Source organism: Ochlerotatus camptorhynchus, unplaced genomic scaffold, assembly GCF_037179485.1.
Source record: "Ochlerotatus camptorhynchus isolate MF236.1 unplaced genomic scaffold, CSIRO-AGI_Acam_v1.1 ptg000043l, whole genome shotgun sequence".
Taxonomy (NCBI): domain Eukaryota; kingdom Metazoa; phylum Arthropoda; class Insecta; order Diptera; family Culicidae; genus Ochlerotatus; species Ochlerotatus camptorhynchus.
The window spans coordinates 1,331,146-1,349,744 of NW_027040534.1; the positions used below are offsets into that span (position 1 = coordinate 1,331,146).

General features: G+C 37.6%; 2 protein-coding genes across 2 annotated transcripts in view; both read right to left on the minus strand.

The window, feature by feature from the left end:
• The window catches only part of dock (SH2/SH3 adaptor protein dock), a 36,686-nt gene extending 35,205 nt beyond the window's left edge, over positions 1-1,481 (minus strand). The window contains exon 1 of the mRNA XM_065237569.1: positions 1,047-1,481. The gene's annotated coding sequence lies outside the window, so the exon portion shown is untranslated. The remainder of the gene's footprint in view (positions 1-1,046) is intronic.
• Positions 1,482-10,459: 8,978 nt separating this feature from the next.
• CycK (cyclin K) lies at positions 10,460-11,745 on the minus strand. The gene is made up of 2 exons (XM_065237329.1): positions 10,841-11,745; positions 10,460-10,776 (listed from the first exon to the last, which is right to left on the minus strand). The coding sequence occupies exons 1-2, from the start codon at positions 11,693-11,695 to the stop codon at positions 10,480-10,482; spliced, it is 1,152 nt and encodes a 383-aa protein (XP_065093401.1). The 5' UTR covers positions 11,696-11,745; the 3' UTR covers positions 10,460-10,479.
• Between the last annotated feature and the right edge of the window lie 6,854 nt (positions 11,746-18,599).

The following is an 18,599-nucleotide window of genomic DNA, read 5'->3' on the forward strand; positions in this document are numbered from 1 at the left end:
GATTGAGATAGCTGGTATTTGATGCAATAGAATCTCAATAATTGTTGTCGGTTTTGTTGATGCTTACCGAAGAAGGTATTGTTTACGTTAGTGCCTTAGGTCCTCCGAATGGTATAAGAGATTAAAAAAAAAACAACAATATTGCTGCTTGCATCGAAAATTGAACTGCTCCAAAAATTAAAGTTTGATAAAAGTGCACGTAGGTCAAATTGTCTTGAGGTCTTCAGAGCACTTGTTGTTTGCATCGTAAAATGCTTTTTCGATTTACAACTTGCGTGCGTTACGTCTGTTTGTCTGTGCTAAAACGATTGCACGTAAACGTTCACTTTTATCACACTTTTTAATTCTAAAAAACGCGCTTCTTTAACAATTTAACATTAAAATTGTGCTCTCAATGTTTGCTCCTATCAGAAGCATACACGCAGAGAAATGATTTTTAAATTCAAATGGATATATTTTTGACTCAGGGCCTAATATATTTTTGGTATTGATTCAAATACATTATTCGGTTAATTCAAAGAAAAATATTTTTGAATCAACAAACCGGTTGTAGAGTCAATAATCTGTTTGTTGATTCTAAAAACCATTTGGTTAATTCAAAAATATGTTTTGTTGAAATAGTGATACAATATGTTTGAATCAATAACAAAATACATTAGGCCCTGAAACAAAAATCCATTTTTCTACGTGTATTTCTACGTTTTCTATTGAATCTTGGCTTATTTATATAAGTAAAATAATATTTTGATTAATTTGGCATAATAACTGTGTTAAGGCTTCCAACACACCCCGGCGAAGATTAAATTGTCCTGATGGTTATCAGTAGAAAAGAATATACATTATTTGGCTTTCCAAAACAAAGTTACTGTAATTGCAATTTATTTAGTCTAACGTAAATATGCCAACTGTATAATAATATAATAAAAACACAATTTAGTCCAGAAATAAGTCTCCAGTTATCTAGGAAACAGTCAAAAACTTTTCTGGTAAGTAGAAAACAACAGTCACCATTATTATTCGTCGCAAATAAAAACAACAAAACTTACGAATTTTTTGTGTTCACTTCCAACAGCAGCAGCACCAACCAGTCCAGCGTATGAAGATGTAGTTATTTACTCCACCACTACCACTACTCGCTGCTCTCGTGTCTTTCGATGTCTGCGATCGGCAATGACCAATACAAACATTCGCAGCAAATTTGCTCACACATACGCACACATTCGTACACCGCCCCGTCTGCTATAATGCGAAAGCTGTGAACCTTTTTTCTTCCTCCTTTCTCTCACTGCGGGGATCACTGGATTTTAAATTCACTTTTTACGGTTTAAATCCACCAATTTTCAATGCACTTTTGGATGCTCTCGGTGATTGCGTACGCAATTTCACGATTCACACACCACTCGCGACCGGAATCGACCAAATTCAATCAGAAAACTCGCGATTTAACAGCAGGTCGAAAAACACTACGACGGCGAGCGAGGAAAAACTCTTCACAATTTGGGTTCCTTTTTCGCCTCATCCATAAAATGATGATGATGATGATGACAATGTTTAATGATGTGTGAGTGTGGGAATGATAGCATGCATCTCTTTCTAGCTAGTAAAATTTATCGAGGCAATGCTCTTGCAAGAAACAGAGCGCACTATATGATCTGCTAATCACAGTTTTCGCCCGCTTTTCAGAAACGTCAGACGGAAGCAAGGGGTCCAGCAACGTGAACCTTTTATTTTAGATCAAAAATGTATAGAATCCACTGTACTGGTGAGAGGGAAAATTAAATTTTGATCCGGTCGCACCACTAACAAAACAAACATGAAACCTAGGGGAAGGACAGCTCCAAGTATCGGCATCAATACCGATGGTGGAAATATTAAATATCTTAATATGTGTGATATATGTGAATCTTATACTTAGTCTGACAGTTGTTTGATTGTGTTTGACTATGTTTGGTTTTAAGTGTACATTTGACATTCGTTTAATCAAAAATGGATTTCACACGAAAGGGAAGTCATTCCTTGATGATCTTGCTGGCCACCGCCACCGAGATCCACTCCTTGTTCTAATAAATTCGGTCGCACTTCCGTTCCCAGGAAATAGCCATTAATTTCCACGTCTGCGAATCAATGTACTGTCCTCCGATGGAACGGGAATCGACTGACTACGCCGTCCCCGTAAACGGAGTCCCAGAGTGATGGTTCCGTGGTCGTATTACTCTCGATTCGCCATGAGCCTGTAACCTGGAGAAATTTGCTGCTGGGGGAACGTCCAGTGTCGTTTTTATCATTAAAATCCGAAGCCGAAAACGATCAGAGCTATCAAGAACGAAAATCTAGGCAAAAATGATGACAAACAGAAAGCTGCAGTAAACATAAACAACAACGGTGAAACGTAATTGAATGTATGCGTTAAAGTTACACTGTTAATTTTTTTTTTGCTTTGTAGCTTTCCGCTTGACAGTTAATATCATTAATATTTATACTAAAATCTATAATAATTACCATTTTGTGCAATTTTTACACCAAATATTACTTCAGATCAAGTTGTACTTCCCCTAGCATGAAACTTAAATTTAGCTTTTGCTCGAAAATCCATAACGGCCGATTCAAATGAGCAGCGATCCGATCTGTCAAAACCTTAGGCACAGACAAACATACGTAACTTTTTAAATGAATTTTCCTTTAAAATATCGTCATGGAACTCACTAACGACATTTCGTGAGCATTTTGCAGGAAAATGCTTCCCGGATAAAAATAACAATACAAACGCAACGAAAATGACTGTAACAATAAAATTGAAAATTATCAGCACACAATAGAATGTATCACATTTCTATCAATAAAAATAAAATGAAATAATCTGTTTATGACAATTGGTTCTATGGTATTTGGCAAAAATACAATAAATTCAGGGGGTCGTTATGTATCTTAACCATAACCAAATTGAAGATTTTCCATACATTATTTTTCGAAATACTATAAAATGTATTGTAAAACTATTGGGTAATTTTATTTGATGAGAACGCAAAAAACATTAAACAATTAGATAATTTAATTGTTAATCTTATACATTTTATGTACTGTTAAATTGGGTTCTTTAATTTTGAAAAATGTATCGTTTTTATACATCATCTGAAAGAGCTTCGTTTTCTGACCACAGCGATATTTTTTTCGAACCCACACACGTTCATCTCGATTTTTAAATCAAGATTTAAAGCAAAACAATAACTTCACTGTTTGACACTAAACTGACAAACTGACAGCTCGTTCCCATACAAAGTGACACCAAGGGGCGCTAATAAAGTGATTTTTGCAAATGTAATCGAACTTATTTAAAATAGTTCCACTTTACCAAAATTGATGACATTTTGGGTGTGGGTTCCATTTTAAATGCAGATTACGAATATGCATTTACCTCAATACTCTTAAAGAACCCAATTGATGGAATACAATAAAAACTATCGTTTTATTTTATTGTTTTTACCATTTTTTTTTTTACCGTTAATAGATATTTCTTTTGAAAATTTAACAGGTAATACTTTTGCTCTTTTGAATTCTTTTTTTTATTAAATTTCCATGTTCATGTTCCTTGTTCATCTTGTACCTTGTTCACAACGACAATCATTTGTTCTTAAGTCGACTTATAAAACAATTTTTATGATATTGTTTACATTTGTACTGTTGTCTATGTAACGGTTTAAAAATTCCTTTTAAGGATACAGGACAGAATTAACGAAAGTTACAATATAAAAAAAAAACTTAAAAAGACCAACAATTCAAATTACTCATTGGAGAATTTAAATGATGTAAATTAAAATTAAAAATTAAAATTGTGTCATTTTAACAGTTGTGATCATCTTCCCCAGTTGGCTGCTGATTCTCCGCTGCAATCTTAGCTGCCTTCCTTAGGTTAGCTTAGTATAGCTATTTTAGCTATCAGCAAGTAAGGAGATTTGTTCGATGTTGTGTACACCTCGGTGTACACCAACTTGCAGTGCAACTCGCCAAATCTCAAACAATATGGTGCATATAGGTATACATGCTCGATAGAATGTATAGAAACGTGAAAGTGATCCGATGGGGGATCATTCTCGTAACTAATATTTAAATTGAACGTTAAATGCGTGTACGACGATTGAGAAGATGTTTTGCATGTACGCTATTTTGAGGCTACTCATTTTTGAGTCGAAAATCACTCAGTCCAGCCAAAAGGGTAGTTACTCAAAAATGAGTAAACATGCTTTTACTCAAATTTTAGTATACTTGTCTATGGAAGAAACTGGGTAACGATTACTCAGGTTATGACATTTTTTACCCATTTCGGCCCTCTAGTTAAAGTATGGCCTACTGTCACCAAAAAACTGAAAAAAGCTGTTCGGTCGATGAAGCGGTGCATTTTGACGGTTCGATTGGAACAACTTTTGACAGACTCCATACTTTTACTGTAGGGCTTTAGAATGAATTCCCCATGAATGCTTTATATATCAATGCCGTTTGAGTAAGCATAGTAGTTTTGACAGAATGGTAGTAAATTTTATTATATTTATAGTCAACTATACCGAAATCATGGTAGATTTAACGGTTTTAAACGTAGTTATACCAACAATAGATACGAAACTAACGATTTTAAATTGGCTCACTACTTGACTAGCCTATTGGTCCCAAGCAAACGATTAACGTATCCCATTCTAGTCGAAATTCTAGTACTACGCAATGTTTGTTTTGATTCGCTATGAAAGTATGACAGATGAAATGAGGGGTTATTGGTTTTTCCTATGTTTCGAGGGGTGAATCGATTAGCTTTTAACCAAAGAGAGTACCAGAGCTGAGCCACAAAGTTGAGCACGTTATTTCGGGACCTTCTAGTCTTAGAGTTACCTCTATGGTTATACTGAAAATAAGTGTTTTCTGCAAAATAGTATTCCTAACTATTATCACAGACAAACAGACATAACACTCGCAAGTTGTTGATCGAACAAGTATTTAACGGTCAATTTGAAAGTATCGTAGTTGGTAGTACCGCCACCTGTGGCGCGCATGGTCAATTCCCTTGCGTTTGACGTTTACACACTACCGCCATGTGTTCAGCGTACTACCCACCACAGTGTACTCAACAGATGGCGGTAATGTTTTAGTGACGATGTTTTACAGTGAGAAATATTCAATGAGTTATGTCTGTTTGTCTGTGCTATTATCTTTGTTTCAGTGTAAAGCAGCGACGGTGGTGTAGTTGTAAGCGTGATTGCCTCTCGCCCCGTCGAAAGGTGGTAGAGGCTAGGTGTATGAGCTGCTGTCTCCCTGGCGTCGGTAGCATTGGTGCTCAACTGGGTACTGCGGAGTCGACCAATTTTATTTTGCAAGCCAATGGAAAACTGCTTGGAAATTTTCTCAAGTTTAAAACTGGTTTGCTCTTTCTCAGTCGATTCCCGCCAAAAGCTCTGAGCCAGGAGTGCTCGAGCCCCCATGACCCTAACAAAGTTTGTTTACATACATATTTCGCGAAAGTATGTTTTACTGTAATTGAAAACTATGCTGGTTTTTATACTTTCATCACTGAGCCTGTTGGTTTTTATCTTTGGTTAAGCTGGTGCTTGTCACTTGGGAGCCAGTGTGAACTGTCAAGCGGGAGCCAAACGTTCAGAAGCAGCAAATGCAGTTACTGTTCTTATCTACCGTCAAGCATTGTAATCTCATAAAAATGTTCTATACTTTTTCATAACACATTCTTAATTTTAAGCTCAAAGATAAAAACCAACAGGCTTAGTGATGAAAGTATAAAAATCAGCATAGTTTATATGCGGCAGCTGAGTTTTCAATTACAGTTAAACGTACTTTGGCGAAACATGTATGTAAACAAACTTTGATAGAGTCATGGGGGCTCGAGCACTTCTGGCTCAGAGCTTTTGGCGGGAATCAACTGGAAAAGAGCAAATCAATTTTAAACTTGAGAAAATTTTCAAGCAGTTTTCCATTGGCTTTAAAAATAAAATTGGTCGACTCCGCAGTACCCAGGTTTACACGTCAAACGACACAAGCCAAACTTCAAATCTTTTGTTCCCTCAGAAACTCAGCCAGGTTGTGGCGGCCATAAGCGATCGTAAAATACTGGATAAGCGTGGAGGTCGCGGGGGGGGGGGGGGGGGGAAGTGCAGTTTTAGAGCAAATTGTAAACAAACTCGGTCGCTGTCCCATACAAAAATCCAACATGGCTGAATCTTGAATTTGACACATTAGAAAACCTATCAAGTTGACAGCCCCTCGCCTCCCCGTGTAAAATTTTCAAACCATCATCACTCTCATAGTTCTTTTATTCTCCAGGAGTTTTAACTTTGATTTGCCAATTGGAACAGTTTTTTTTCAGTTTTATGGTGACAGTCGTCCATACTTTAACTAGAGGGCTTTACTCGAGCTATGGGTGCTCACTGTAGCTTTTCAGCTCATATTCCGATTACATAATCAGGAACATGTAGATACGAGACATCACTTATCAAGAAAAATATCAATAATATTGAAAGTAATCCGAATTTAATTCCTACTCAACGACTTGCACCGTGCAAAAAACATTCAAATTTAATAACACCACATAAATTTCGAAATCCGCGTAAAAAATGTATTTATGAGTGAATTGAGACACTTACATAGGGGAAATGACGGCTTCGGCATGACAGACTATTTTCGGCAACCCAAATTGAAACACTATTTTCACTGGATTTTCTTATGAAAACACTTCGTTGAATGCATGCAAACGATTCTTTATGCTTTCAGCTTCAATTTGACTATATTTTTACCACTGAGAAAACGCAATCTAGCAGGGTTTTCTTGAAATGAAACACACGCACTACAAATTGTAGCTGATTTCGAGTTGCCGATAATAGAACAGCAGATTTACATGCAGTTCAAATGGAACGGTTGCCGAAGAAAAACTGGTTGCCGACAATACTCGCTCTCACTAGAGAAGATTGGAGCTTTGTAAAAGCGTTTCAAAACAGTTTTTGACAATTCTTTCGACTGAAATTGTTAGAGCAGCTGGCAGCAAAAGATTGTAAACAAACCAATACTGCATATGTGTGCGTTCCGTAGAGAAAAAGGCTATAGAAAGAAGGTCGCTGCTTAGGTTGCCGAGAATACGTAAATTCCCCTAGGTAGACTCAGAAAACTACAAAAAAAAAAGCCGCGCAAAAAAAACCCCAAGCGGCTCCCAAGTGGTGTAGTGGTAATCGTGATTACCTCTCACCCCAGCAGGCCTGGGTTCAATCCCAGTCGGCGCCACCTTCGAAAGGGAAGTAAAGCCGTTGGTCTCCGGTTCATGATGGGTCGATAGGTAGGGTCCAGGTGTGAGAGCTGCCTCCTTGGCGTCAGTAGCATTGGTGCTCGCACAGAAAACAAGATCAACGGAAAACAAATCAACGAAAAAAACCGTAAGAACAGAATCCAAATACAACAGAGAGAAAAAGGTAAGTGATAATTTGAAGTACCTAATAACTCTATACCAAAAAAAAAGAACTACCTACGTAAATTTCAAAAAGATCGAATAAGAAAACATAAATATAGGTTCACCATACATTTCAAACTCTTCGTTTTTTGGATTTGGCTCTAAAGGTTCCCTCTGTAATTTACTTTCACTGAAAACAATGGTGGGTTATATTCGCTATGCATAAAAGATACAGATTTGAGTTATTGATAAAAGTTGTGGCTAATATTAAAACCAACAAAAGCTTCGTACATAACTCTACGAAATTCTATTGTTAGAAAAGGTTAGAGGTAAATGCATGTAAATTAATGCACGAAACTAACGGCGCCGGTGGTGTAGTGGTAAGCGTGATTACCTCTCACCCCAGCAGGCCTGGGTTCAATCCCAGTCGGCGCCGCCGGGATGTTCTGAGGCATAACATCTCTGATCACGCCTTCCTTCGGATGGGAAGTAAAGCCGTTGGTCCCCGGTTCATGAAAATACTAACAAACGCCGGCTGTCGAAGCACAAGGAGAACGAAAATAGAAAGCTGGTGCTGATCAGTGCACCCAGAAGACTGGTCAGCAAACAGATAGTTTAGATGAAAATAATGCAACTTATCAAATAGGAGATAATACGTTTTATTTGAAAAATAACAGCGGGAAGGGATCTAATTGTAAATCATTGTCATCGGCCCAAGCAATGCCTAATAGGCGAGGGGGCCTTATAAATAAACGCAAAACAAAATCCACTGCTGTGGGCCATCATCGTAACAACCAACAAACAAACGGTCCTTTTCAGGGCCACCAATTCAAATACAGAAGGAGTTAAGATAATAGATTTTCGAATAATTAAAAGAACTAAGAGCATACACGTTTGTTCCGACCACTCACGGACTTTGCGGTACATATTCCAGATCTTAGATGTAAAGTATTCATCACCTATTTCTCTTACCATCGGCCTATACTGATATAGGTAAGTAGTAATATCAACCGGTGGAAACTAACGATTTAAAATTGGCTCACTACTTGACTAACCTATTGGTCCCAAGCGATTAACGTACTCCATTCCAGTCGAAATTCTGGTACTACAATATGTTTGTTTTGATTCGCTATGAAAGTTTGACAGATAAAATGAGGGGTTCGTAGATTTTCTTATGTTTCGAGGGGTGCATCGATTAGCTTGGGACCGAAGATAGTACCAGAGCTTAGTCTTAGAGTTACCTCTATGGTAATATCATCATTCAGAATTTAATGTCACAAACAAACTTTTAAAATTACAGGTTTCTATAATCACTATTTTTTCATCAGCTACGCGGTAGCCGAACCAAACGATCAAAAAGACATACAAAAAAAAATAACGGCCCTTCTCAAGGCCACCATTTGAAAAACAACCGACCCTTTTCAGGGCCAAAAATTCAAAACGGAAAAAGTTAAGATAATAGATTATCGATCAATTAAAAGAACTAAATGCTCAACATATTTGTTCCGTCCACTAGCGGTCCTACGTCAAGCTTCCGTTCGTGTCCGTAGGCACAGACCTTTCTACTTTTTTTCCTCTGTGCATCTTGGTAAAATATTTTAAAGACGATTATTTGAATGTTTGAATAGTTAAAAATCTTCAAAGTAATACTTATCAATAGGAAGCCTTGCAAAACCATCCAGAGGACTTTACCGAAATCTTCGATCCAATCTTCACTGAAAATATCCTACCTTGCGAGAAGTCGCATGTCGCTAGTTAGTCAAGAATCAAGATACAACAACTCTTCAAACTTATCACCATTGACCATCAGTACCACGATATAAGGGGAGGAGGGGCATAGTGAACAGGTCAGACATAGTGAGCATCCCGCTCTGGCTCTGGATCTCCAGCTGCATGAAACAAATCAATTGGTAGTAGGTTTAATCTGCCCATAATCGCATATCAGTCCCATATGGATATGGATGATGATTATGATATTGATCCTACCACCAAACAATTTGTTCCGAACGGCCAGAAGTCCAAGCTGGTGCACGTGATGCTCACTATGCCCTTCTTACCCCTACACGCAGAAAAATGAATTTTTGTTTCAGGGCCTAATGTAGGGTAGATAACTACTTCGGCCTAAGCGCCCATTTTGGGCCTATCAAGCAGAAAACATCAAATAAATTCATGATTTCGGTTTTAACAGGTAAATTATGCGTTTGGTACGATACTTTAGTTCAAATGCTACCAAACGAAGTCAATAAGAACGCGTGATATGAATGTTTGTACCCAATATTTTCAAATACAAATGAAGCGCTCCGACCGAATCAATCTTTATCTTCATCCGATAGGCCGAAGTGAATTCATTGGCGTTTCAATTCAATGCGTTAGGCCGAGTTTAGAATCCGTAGGCCGAGTTTAGCGTCAAGAAGCAGTGTTAGACTTTTAACAATATCTCAACAATTTGTTTCTCTTTATCAAATCTTGCGGTATGTTTGGAAAGGTAATTAAATTTGGAAGCCAGCACATTCCGTTTGGTGCTAAACTACGCGAGATTAAGAAAGACTAAGTGCGGGTTGCGCTTAATACGCTGGAAATGGGGTAGTTAACCCTATTTTGTTATTGATTCAAACATATTGCATCACTATTTCAACAAAACATATTTTTGAATCAACAAAATGGTTTTTAGAATCAACAAATAGATTATTGACTCTACAACCGGTTTGTTGATTAAAAAATATTTTTCTTTGAATTAACCGAATAATATATTTGAATCAATACCAAAAATATATTAGGCCCTGAGCCAAAAACATATCCATTTGAATTTAAAAATCATTTCTCTGCGTGTACAATTAACAAAATGGCAATCATGAACTTTTAGATAATCAGCTTAAATGCTATGATTTTTTTTTATCAACGCACGTTTTTTCTGTGCCTGTCGAAATGAATTTCTTTCGGAATAAACATGCTAATGATAGCATGCACTTTTTGAAAATTTATTGAAACTTAAACCATACTTACACGATAAATCCTAGGTTTCAAGTGCATTAGTTATTTTCCCAAATCCTTCACTGGGGTGGATAGTAATTGTTACGTCCTCCAGTCGAGCCGGGCGGGTAATAACCACTATTGGGGTGCGGATGTGCGAAATGCTGCCAGACTTGCGGTGGAGGACCCGACGGAGGAGGCACTCCAGAATTGTAGGGAGGTGGTCCGCCATGCGGTGGTTGCGACGGCGGAGGACCTTGGTGCAAAGGGTAGATTGGATAATTCCCATAGTTCCCACTATGCGACGAGTTATCCGTCGTAATGTGTTTTGGTATAGGATTTGCTTCGATGTCAATGGGTGGTGGAGGTACAGATGTCTGAAAAGGGAGGTTTGTTTTTGCAATTTGATATGATTGATAGTAAAATGCATTCCGCGCTTACCTTCGGAGGTGGATTAGTAGGGGTTGGCGAACTTTTGATCGTTACAGGGGATATATTGGCTCGTTTCATCGGAGGAGATGCTTTACTTGGAGGTAGTTGTGGTGGGCTATCCGGAGGAGACTCGTTGTTGGGTTGTTGATATAGATCCAGAACTTGATGGCAAATGTCCTCCAAAATTTCCATCGTCACATTCTGGACAAACATATCCCACCACTTTAAGTGTTCTGGTTGCTTCCCAATCCAATCGGCCACGGTAAACTTGCTTAACTTACTAGCAAGATAAATCAATGCGACTGCAATAATTTCCGGTTCCCATTGGAGGGAGACAGTGGTACTTAGCGAATCGTTAACGAAATTCCATGCCATTTGAACCATTTTCTGAAGCTTAGCGCTGTCTCCTTTCAGACACTTGGCGTACTTTACTAGGAAAGAATAAGGATGCTCAACCTGTAAATCGAACTTGATCGTCTGCAGTAGAATACGCTCCAAGGTCATTACTTCCTCCTTCGGGTCATCCCCAAACGAGCCAAATTTCTGATCCGTCAATAACGACCGGGCCGTTTTGATAATATCCTTACACTTCTTGGGAGTCTCCTCCACCTTTCCGGCCAGGAACAGGCAACAGCAAGAGGTCACATACCGTGGGAAGGTTTTGAATGAATGAAACATGTAGAACCGATGAAAATAGACGACACCGGTGGCGACTGTGTTGTGCCCTAAGCCCATCGAGGTGCCGGTTTGCATGATGAATCTGGCTCCTTCCTTCCGGTAGCGGCGCTCCGCCTCAAAGTCGATTCCATCCCGAATGGAGGGTGTATTTCGGAGATCTTTCTTCTCGTAGTACCAGTTTGGCATGCTAAATTTTCCGGAAAAAATACTAAATGGTAAACGAACGCCAATAGACACCTTTCAGTAAAAATGAAATGGAATCAAAACAATGCCATTTTGGAAGTTTTGACGTTCCGTTTTTGAGCATCTTTTCTCGCATTTTAACTGTTATAACTGAAGATGGCCTGTGAAGCAAAAAAATATAGCAGAAGTAGATACTACACTGAAACAAGGACCATGTTAGGAATACTAAAGCGCCTGAATTTATAAAGAGACGACATGTCAAAATTGGAACAATCGATTATTTCAAGACCAACGATTGAAATGGCCTTAACTCCATTTTGTAAACAAACCTTGTAAGGCCGTTTTCTCGTGAACCGAAGTCCGCAAAGGCAAACCAACATAATGAACAGGTAGGGAAAATTATCCTCTACACGATTGTGGCTTAGGTTTGCGAATGAAGGTTTCGGTTCGCGAGAAAATGGCCTTACAAGGTTTGTTTACAAAATGGAGTTAAGGCCATTTCAATTGTTGGTCTTGATTTGTCAAATTCAGGCTCTTTAAGGAATACTATTTTGCAGAAAACATTTATTTTCAATATAAACACGCTTATTACCGTTAAATCTACTACGATTTCAGTATAGCTGAATGTTAACAAATTTACTATGATTGATATATATATGAACAAAACTACTATGCACAGAAACAAAATCCATTGGCAAAATTACTATATTGATGGTTTAAATTAAATACTCCCACCAATAGATTTGTGCAGAAACGAAATTCATTTAATTTTACTATTTTTTCTATCAAAACTACTATCATAGAGGTAACTCTAAGACCACTGGGTCCCGAAGAAAATCATTATTATTTTTGGCTCACTCAGTACCAGAACAACGGTCCCAAGCAGTCCCAAGCTATTTCACTCACCCCTGCATGTTCTGCATGAATCCACACACCCCTGATGTTATCTGTCAAACTTTCATAGCGAATCAAAACAAACATAGTGTAGTAATAGAATTTCAACTAGAATAGGGTACGTTAATCGTTTGCTTGGGACCAATAGGCTACTAAAGTGGTGAGCCAATTTAAAATCGTTAGTTTCGTATTGATTGTTGCTACTATGCCGTTTGAGTAAGCATAGTAGTTTTGACAGAATGGTATTAACTTTGTTTATATTTATAGTCAACTATACTGAAATCATGGTAGATTTAACGGCATTAAGCGTAGTTATACTGAAAATAAGTGTTTTCTGCAAAATAGTATTTCTAACTATGGTCTTTGTTTCAGTGTGCTTGCTCAAAATGCATATAGTAATTTCGATAGAAATAAAAGTAATAGTACGTTCAGACTACAGAGTTATAACATGTTATAGCGCTATCTTGATTGTGGTTTCTGTGTTACAATTATTTGACAACCGTTATAACATGTTATAACTGCTCAGTCTGGCCAGCGTGTAAAATGAAATGGAATTGTTTTCTGCAAAAATCTATTGGTGAGGGTAAACACAAAAAAATATCGTTGTTGAAATTTAAAAAATCGTTGGTACAATTAAAAGTTTGCGTTGGTTCTTCTTGGTAGAAAGCGGTTAGCTTTCGAAATAAAAGTTAGCCAACTGTTAAATCAAAAGTAGACCACTCACTACTTTTAAAAGTTTAAACTTTCAAAATGAATTGTACTACTGTCAAATCAAAAGCATCACTGTGTTGAAAATAAAGGGGATTATTTTTGATCCAAAACAAGCTATTAACATAACAGTTCCTTACTGTTACAATAATATGTACCATTTTGATTTAAAAAATTAATATTTTCAGTATGAATACCAGCATTTTCAATCATAACAATCAAATTTTTCATTTAAAAATCTATTGATTATAAAATTCCTGTTTTTGTGCTTCAATTTCAAGTTCCAAAAATAAGTTTATGTTTTTATATTGAATGTTTTTACAGTTTACATGATAATTATTAGATTTTTATATGGTTAGATAGACGTCGTATAGCAGCAGTCAGATTTTGAAAGACATCATCCATGTCTGTTGTGGTCCAGGACGGAGCAACAAAACTCAGTGAACTGGTGGCTTTGCTGAGGACATGTTCTATGTGGGAAGCAGCCAGCGAAGCGTCGTGGATGTAATCTAGAATGGTATATAGAAATTAATGAGAGTTTAAAAGTGAGGGGTAATCCGAGGGGCTGTCAACTTGAGTATTTTAGATTCATCTACCCGATTTGAAAAGGTGTATTTTGTATTTTCCATATATATGTATTTTTTAAGTTTTGTGTATTTTTGTATTAAAGTGTATTAAATGCTTTACAGGGGGTAAGTCACTCTGCCACCTTGTGACTGTGCTGATTGTGTTTCTTGTGTGTTTCAGGGTGTTTCTGTGTCGAATGAGCTGTCAAAACGTCAAGCGGCAACATACAATGTTTACTGGCAACCATGACTTCCACATCGCTGAAAATGACAGATCGTCGTTGTTTATTGGCGTTGACGGTGACTCTGTATACAGCTATAGCTCTTTACTCCTATGGTAAAATCCAATAAGCAAACGACAGTCTGTGCGTGATACATGTGGAATTTGTACTATCTTTCACTGACCCGAAAATTCCCATAAGTTGTAAAAGAAGAGACGATTTTTCGACAGTGCTACGACGTCAATTTTTCGGATCAAAACAACGGGCAGGAGGATTATTTAATCCCAACAATACAACCGCGGTCTGTGACCACCATCCGGTTTTCGGAGGTAAGTGTCGTAGTGATTTAATCGACGTACGAGATTTAAAATCGAAATTGATTTTTTTCTTCTTTGTTTTCAGCTGCGTTGGCCTGCAGACCAAAGAAAATGGGGAACAGACGAATTGATTAGGCTGCTTAGTGCCTCCACGAATGGCCATGTAAATGTCCTGGTCACCTCCTTGCAATGTTTCAACAAGTGGTCAGTCGTCATCCTTGGGAGTTTTGATCTCTATCATCACCATCAGTCTGTCGGCTCTGCTTCACGATGTGTCTTCTTAATTTCAGAAAATTACCGAACAGATAACAAAACAATAGTGAAAAATGTGATTATGGTCCCATATGGAAAAAGCAGGCATTGAGAAAATGTCCGTTGAAGTGCAATGCCCAGGTAAATATTTGAAAACATCATACTATTCATCATCATATTATTTGAGGTTTGGGTTTGATTCAACAGATGAGTTCTTAGCAATAAGGTAAAGGTAAATCCAGTGTGTGTTGTTCTCAGGCTTGGTCCACGTTCCATGATTCACGTTCATCCGTATCGCAGCACGTTCGGCAGGAGGAGTGCTCATTTCTTCATATAGTTACGGATAATCTAGCTCATTAGAGGCTGAAATGGTCTGCTTTTATAATGTTGAGCTTGACGTTGAATCGTCATCCCCAATTGTGGGAGTCATCATTGCAGCAATAGAGACCCTAAAGATGATGTAAGGCATTTCGAGTGTCCATATCGGAAAAACGGAACATTTCACTTTAAAAGCATTTTTGTGTTTAGGCTACCGAGTGCTTTAAACAATAACTATTGCATCAGTTTAAGCAGAAGAAGTAGTAATTTATTGCTTCTAAATACTATGATTTTTAACTCCGAAAACGGCGCACAGCCGGCAGAAACACTGCGGAATCTCCCCGCATCCGTACATCGAAAACTGAAACGGGCTGTTTCCGTATCGACCCAAACTAAGCAGAAACTTCTTCACCCCTTCCAACCCGTCCCGGTAGCTAGTGTGGTTATTCCCTATGGCGATTGTGTACAACAAGTAATGGATCAAATTCAAGGTCAACTTTTGTTTCTTCAAATACTCCAGGAACGTCTTTCCCTCGACTTCCGCTGCCTGATGCTCGCTCCCTTCTACTTCCCCTTCCCAACTTGCGCAACTCTGCAGAAACTTCATCAACAGTCGCTTCTCCACCACATTCACGTCCCGACTTGTAAACACATCCGACCTCGAACACGGAACCGTCATAATTCTCCCGTTCCAGATCGTCGCAACTCGGTCCACCGCTCGAAATTCCGCATACCGACCCTGATACCGACAGATGTTCGACGAAACAGGAGTCCGTGTCCCGATCAGATTTCTGTGGAATCCTACCGATTGCTGGAGGGTGATCTCTACTTAAGAAAAATGCAACAAAAACAAAAAAGAGCATCACACGAATGTAAACATTCTTGGCTCTAGGCAGTGCTGCCAAAAAAGATTGAAAAATTGTTCTCATGGTGATTAATGGGTGTTTGAGTGTGTCGAAGAGTGTTTTTGATGTGTTTAGCACAAGGTGGCAGAGTGACTTACCCCCTGCCACAGCATTAATTTTCGTTACCGAACTATCAGTTAAGTCAAACTGTCAAAAACTACTGAACGTTTGGTAATCCATTTGCATTCGGCTATATTAACTGGTAAGCTCAGTAAATGCAAACGTTATTTGCTTCGCAATTAACTGACAAGGCAGTTATTTTTTCTTAGTAAATACCGTGTAAGCCAGTTAAAAAAGTTTTTGTTAGTGTTGGAAGAGAAATAATAATTTCAATTCAATAACTATTAATTGCACAGAAGAAAAGACGTTTGTTGAATTATATTTTCAGCAGTTAAGGATTTGCACTGATGGATAATGATATTCTCCCAGGAAATAAACACCATCAGTGTTGTCTTCGCATAATTTCCCACGCACGTGTCTGGGGTGTCAATGCTTACTGTTGGGATTAAATCGTTATTTTGAAAAAGAATTATTAGCAATTATAGCAAGTTTTTCAATATCAATGTCGAGCTTACTTTAGTCCGTGATGATAAAACACACCTTTCTCAAATATTTACTGAAACATTTTTAAGAAAAAAAAAACCAATGCTGTGGAGTCGGGTCGGAGCCGGCGGCATTTTTGGTAGGTTCCGGGCTCGGAGTTACTTCCAATGGTGTTTTATCGGTGTAATAGAAAAAATACTTTTGATTTGGACATCAGATACTTCGAAAATGCCTCCGGCTCAGGCTCCGGCTCCGACTCGACTCCGCTGCCGTGGAAAAAATACTTGCTTCTGGATTTTCACTAAAGCTAAAGTGACAGCTTAGAATTTTACAATTCATGGTCAGTAAAATATGTTGAGTATTTTGACGGATGTCCAGAAAAAATCTATGATTACTTTGTGTACAGTAATTATAATTACTGACTTTTCGTACAATACTGAAAATTTATAACTTTCTGGCTTACTCAGTAATTACAAATTATGTGCTCAGTATTTTACAATAAACGTTACCGAAGTTCAGTTTGTATTTGCTGAATGTCGATAATTCCGCTAATTGGAAAATATTTGTTTTACAGTTCAAGCCCAGTTTAAAAAAATACCGAACAACTAAATGCTGGATTAGTGTGTGTGCAGTTTTGTTTTGTTTCGTGCGCAAAAGTTCAAAACAAATATATGCACCAATGAATCGAGCAATGGTTTGCTTTATGTCTTGTTCAGACTACAGAGTTATAACACGTTATGGCGCTATCTTGATGGTGGTTTCTGTTTGCAATTATTTGACAACCGTTATAACTTGTTATAACTCTGCAGTCTGTACAGCGTTTTATCTTTCTTTCTTCCGTTGTCCGCAAAATAAATCGGAATGTGGAGTGTGGAAAGCGTTTTGTGCTCATAATATTACAATACTTCTACCTAAAACAACACCATGATGACGTCATGCCTCGGGTTCGCGAGAAAATGGCCTTACAAGATTTGTTTACAAAATGGAGTTAACGCCATTTCAATTGTTGGTCTTGATATTTAGAATAAAAATATTTATTTTTGTTTACAAAACTGTGAAATCGAACAAAAATATTCACATTTATTTTCAACTTGAATATTTTTAAAATAAACGTACACACCAAAAAAATGTAATATCGATCAATGTAATTCAAGCTGATGTATGAAACAATGATGTAATAGCCGAGGTAATAGCAAAAAGCAGATACAATATTATACCCCGTTCACATTACAGCGTATATCACGTGATATACGCTGTCTCGAGCGCTGTCTTGCAATGAGCACTCATACATCTAGTTTTCACTGGAAACCCTATGTATGCGTGCTCATTGCAAGACAGCCTATATTACGTAATATAGGCTGTAATGTGAACGGGGTATTACATCAATGGATGTAATTTTGTTCGCAAAATCGATGTACATTGTACAACGTTATATTACACAACCGATGGATTGACTTGGTTGCAGCAGGTTGGATGTAATATTCAACAACTTTTTTTTCTGTGTATAATGATTTTTACTCGGATTTTTATTGATATCACATGACTTTAAACATAAAATACGTTTGAATCAACCCTATTAAACAAATACCATAAACGAACTGTATCCCGGATGGGTAAATTATCCCACAAATGGTTTGGCTGGTGCCCTGAACACGTCGTTAAGCTATCTTTTATGGTTATTTTTACTACACTAATAGAATTCTACACATTTTTATTGACGAATTTCCATGCAAAATTCCACATGATTTTCATGTGACCACACATAAACAGAATCCACCCAGAAGCACACACGAAATTTATGAGTCAAATGAATAGTATATATGGTTACACATGGCTTTTATGTGTACACATATTAAATATGTGTCCGAAACATCGATATCATTTGTTGATCACATTGCAAAAATTCATGTGTGGAACACATAAAAACAATCATTGAATTTTTATCAATGTACACGGATAGAAATCTCCTTATACCTTTTGGCAAATTTCCATTGCTGATTATTCATAAAATGTATAAGTCAACTAATAAGCAGACGCCTTGCAAAAAGTTAATAAAGATCATGTGTCAAATGAAATGTATTTACGGTCACACATACCTTTTATGCATTCTAATAGGACCTATGTGGTTTGTCTTATGGAATGTATAAGCAACAATCAATACGAAACTAACGATTTCAAAATGG